Consider the following 4,912-nt stretch of genomic DNA (forward strand, 5'->3'; position numbering starts at 1 on the left):
CTTCATTATTTTCTGCACCACTCGTAATGTTCAACTAACACTCCTTATTAAGGTATACGAGCTGTAATAAAATCAATAAATCCATTCCCATGTTATATGTACATTTTCTATAATCGATCCCGCCGTTTCAGAATAAAATGAAAGATATTGCCTTAATTAATTTGCCTATTAATAAAGTTGTATAGGATCTTCTTTGGGGCGGATTGTCAGGGGAATATTGTGTCCTTTGATTTAGCTACCCGTAATTGAGCAGGTGGAAGAGTAAGAAGGGATGCAAGTGTTCAGATAGCATTGGGCCACAATAACTTAAAGGTACCACTGACCCTTACTGTTCATTTAATTTGCTTGAAACATGGAAGATGTAACCCACTTTCATTTGTAATCACGAAACCATCGTTTTGTTAAGGGTTTTGTTTCACTGTTACACATTATCGTTAAGGTTGAATATAGCATCCTTAACCAACAAATTTTTTGGCGGGAACCAGTTTTGAGAATGAACACCCCAGCCTCCCAGTATATATAACACTCTCGGTTAGTGAAACTAGCCACCCCTAATCCCTCGCCTTGTACCCTAGTTTTTTGCACTGAACCATTAAAAAAACATGACATCTTCTAACTTATGCGTCAATCTATTCCCAAAGGAGGTCGTAGTTAAAAAAGAGCCTGAATCACCAACCCATCAATTCCCAATTCCTTTCCATGTTGAGTCCACTCCCCCAACACCACCGTCCACTAAGAACACTGAAATGACAACCCACTCCGCTCCTTCCTCGGTTAACAGGTCAGCGACGATGTCGCCGAGTGATAATGGTAGTAAGAAACCAAAGACTAAGCCTGGTTTCCGTGGTAAGTGCAAAAATTGTATGAAAAAAGATCTTAAGATTGAGAAGCTTTCAACTTTCAAAAACCTTGCTGCTAAGAAAGCTTCAACTTTAAGGGTTAATTCAATGGACATTAAGTCTTTCCTTTTCCAACAACGCCAGATTATAGATCATCTAGGAACTATGGTTAAGCACCAAGAGACCATTAGCAGTGAGTTGTGTGTCGAAGCTAACGACTCAGGAATTAGGACGGAGATCATAGTGCTTGACTGATATTTCACATTATGATGCTTTTGGTTATAAGATCCAGTTGCATTATGGCCTCACTATGTTAAATTTCATGTCATCAAGTGTCTTGCAAATACATTATTGTTTTTTATATTACGTAGGTACTCGTATTAGGTACTAAATTTACCTAAAACACTATTTTGGGTAATCCAAGTACCCTTTATTAGTAAGATAGTTGCAATGCTTTGTAGTAGGTGATATATCCTTGTTAAGGCTATGTGTATGTTATGTACTTGATGTCATTCACCTTTTAAATTAATCTTACTTCGTACAGAAATATTAGTTTGATGAAAGTCCAAAGTAATATCGCATAAAAATTACACACCCAAAGTATTTACACTCTGATTTACATTTTTTGTAAACTATGACCATTTATGATAAGATTTCATATGGTTAATTTATTACGAAATCAGAAAGATCACCTTGGGCACCAAAAAATTGGTAATTTATCTCCCAATTTTTTATTGCATATAGTGTAATAGAAACCCATATGACATAAGAAATAACAATATGTATAAGCCTTGTATATAAGACCAAATATACAATTGCTAACCTGAAAAAAAGAACCAAATAATAATTCACATGCATTCATGCTGTAGTCACCCATCCTCTTTATACATAGGTGTCGTTTGTTAACACTTGTTATTTAATTAATTAAAAATGTGACAATTAAACAAAAATTATGTTTGGTAACTCTTTTTTAATTTATTAAATTTTAATTAAAATTTATTAAATTTTGATAAAATTATTATTTTACTTTCAAAATTCGTTTAAATAGTTTTTAATTTTTCTTATTTTTTTTCTTCCATTATTCAAATCAACACCTCGTATTGTTAAAAATATATATATATAAAAGTTAGCAAACGTGTTTACTATTTTTTGTTTTTAAAAACAACAAACAAAAATAGTTACCGATCATCTTTCTATTTGTTAAAAATAAAGAAATAAAAAAAATTAATATTTATATTTTTGTGTTTAATAAATTTAAAAAATAATTTTTTTACCAAACAGGCCCTTAGGAAGTAGAAGATGTGAACATTATCCGTAGTTTTGCTCTTTTTATTTCCCACTAAACTGAAAAGTGAAAAGTGTAGGAGGGAAACACCAACATTTTACCCAAGAAGTAACACTGTCCAATATAAGTTACCGGGCCGATGTACATTTTAAGATCACAGATATAAAATTTTCCATTTTGCCTAATTTAAATGAACCCTAATTAAGAATTTGAATATAGAAATTGAAATATATTATATCACGTTTTGGCAAGTCGAAGATTAATTTAATAAAAGTCCATTTACTAAAAAAAATAAAGTTTTTAACAACAACATCTCACAAATTTTTAAAAACAGTAGAGGGGAGATATCCTAAATTTCAATATTTAATGCCCCGAAATCTATTAAATCACGACTTTCATATTACTGAAATATTTTTTCTACTTTCCTCGGCACTTACCAAGTTGTAGTGTATTCAGGGATTTAAGATCGAGAAAACACGGAAAATATGGAAAGTAACATTTGTACAGTACCGGGCCAAGTTAAATTTTTCAATAAAGATCCACAAGAACTATCAAAAGAAGACATCGTACATCAACACCTTAATACCCTTGAAGATTGGGAAGATTTTTATTACACGTACTCCCAATGGATGGGGTTTAGTGTTCGAAAAGAAGATGTTCGCCGCGAGAAGGCCGATAACTCAGAGTGGCAAAGAAAATGGGTTTGCTCAAAACAGGGCTCAGAAGAGAGAAGTGGAAAAACCTAACTAACCGAAAGAAAACACCCAGAGCCATTACCAGGACAGGTTGTCTCGCAGTACTCCGAGTAAACTTGGATAGGTCGGATAACACGTGGGTGGCGAAAGACTTTAACCCAGTTCATAATCATGACCTAGCTGCAAAGACAGAGCTACATTTCCTGCGATCCAACCGAGCTATACCAGAATGTATAGGTGCACAGGTCATTTCAATGAGACGATCGGGCATATGCACTTGCCATATATTAAATCATCTAGCACGAGAAAGGGGAGGACGTGAGTATCTTCCATTCATGAAAAAGGATCTTTATAATTGGATTGGTCGCCAAATACGACAGGAAGCAGAAGAAGGGGAAACAGACGCTGAAGGTGCTCTCGGTTACCTAGAATGTCTCGGTTTGCGTGACCCTGATTTCTATGAAACACACACAATTGACAAGGACTTCAGATTGGCAGACCTGTTCTGGGCCGATGGAAATTGTCGTAGAGATTACAATTTGTTCGGCGAAATCATGGCTTTTGACACGACATATAGGAAAAATGCATACAACAAACCATTACTAATCTTCGTCGGGGTGAACCATCATTTCAGAACAATTGTGTTTTGCGGTTGCATTGTTATACGATGAGACGGAGGAGACATACATATGGGTTTTACAAGAATTCTTAGAGTGCATGAAAAACAAGGCACCGCATGTTATTGTCACCGACGGACACCACACTATGGCAAACGCAATAAAGGTAGTCATGCCGCAGTCAGTCCACCGTTTGTGTGCGTGGCACCTTCAGGCCAACTTAACCAGCAATGCACCTCACCCACTTTTTAAGGAAAAATTCAACGAGCTCCTTTATCAATATTGTACCGAGGAACATTTTGAGGATACATGGAACAATATGGTCTCAGAATTCCATCTTCAAGAAAGTCGCTGGGCAAAAACAACTTACGCCAACCGTAAAAGTTGGGCTGAGTGTTTCCTTCGGGGAAACTTCTTCGCGGGTCTTACAACCACCCAAAGGTCCGAGTCAATCAATTCCTACCTATCGCACTTCCTAACGAGCAAACTTAAGCTTAGGGATCTTGTCGGCCAAGTTGATGCAGCCATACAGAACATTCGCCACACCGAAAGGGAGGATGACTTCATCAGTAACCACACTTCGCCCAGTATACCAACAAACGTCCTCCACCAGTACTACCAACAAGTTGCCTCCATTCTTACCAGGACCATGTACGAAAAGGTGGCAGAGCAAATCAGTAGTGCTCTTTCATACTCAGTTGACTCTGCAGATGTAACAATTAACAGTCGGTCGTACTACTTGACACGTTTCCCAAAAGGACTAGTACGGAGTCAAGTGAACTACGACACTGACCATGGACACATCAATTGTACATGTATGCTGTTCGAGTCTGATGGAATTCCATGTTGTCATATATTCGCTGTTATGAAGCACTTGAACATACCTTGCATGCCAGACTTTCTGTTTAAGGCTAGATGGAGGAAGGATGCTAAGAGCTCGATTGAATTGAATGGTTTCCCCCATTCTAGGGTGCCCGCTGATGTGTTGGTATGTACAAGATGGGGATCATTAACATCACGGTTCAATGCAATGGGATACTTTGCGACCAAGCAAAGCGACACTTACGAAGAGGCCATGAATGAGATGTCTTGGTTGGAGGAGAAATTTAAGTCAATGTGCTTCCAATTTTGTAATCAATTCGGTGACGCAAACATTGAGCAAAATGAGAACCACTCCCACCCATCTAACAGAGTGATCTGAGATCCAGCTTTAATTCGGACTAAGGGGAGGGAACCTAATAAAAAGTCAAAAGGAAAGGAGAAGGAGCATGATAACAAGGTGGCTAACAAGAGAAGATGCAGAAACTGCAACGAGTTAGGGCACAACAGGGCAACTTGCAAAGTTCAACCTCAAATTCAAATGACTCAACAATTTAAACCATTTTCTAAGTTTCCATCCACAGAAGCAAGTGTATGTTGTGGCTTCATCCAGCCTGGAGAAAGCAATGACGATGGAAATAATGACACATCTACACC

The 4,912-nt window shown here is 37.3% G+C and overlaps 2 protein-coding genes across 2 annotated transcripts; both read left to right on the forward strand.

Annotated features, from left to right (window-relative positions):
* The first annotated feature begins 2,821 nt into the window (after window positions 1-2,821).
* Window positions 2,822-3,490, forward strand: LOC133832164 (protein FAR1-RELATED SEQUENCE 5-like). Its single transcript, XM_062262543.1, has one exon. The coding sequence runs from the start codon at window positions 2,822-2,824 to the stop codon at window positions 3,488-3,490; it is 669 nt and encodes a 222-aa protein (XP_062118527.1).
* A 94-nt stretch (window positions 3,491-3,584) lies between these two features.
* Window positions 3,585-4,637, forward strand: LOC133832165 (protein FAR1-RELATED SEQUENCE 5-like). The gene has a single exon (XM_062262544.1). It carries the CDS (start codon window positions 3,585-3,587, stop codon window positions 4,635-4,637), a length of 1,053 nt encoding a protein of 350 aa, XP_062118528.1.
* Window positions 4,638-4,912: the final 275 nt, after the last annotated feature.

This window comes from Humulus lupulus, chromosome 4 (genome assembly GCF_963169125.1).
Source record: "Humulus lupulus chromosome 4, drHumLupu1.1, whole genome shotgun sequence".
Classification (NCBI taxonomy): Eukaryota; Viridiplantae; Streptophyta; class Magnoliopsida; order Rosales; family Cannabaceae; genus Humulus; species Humulus lupulus.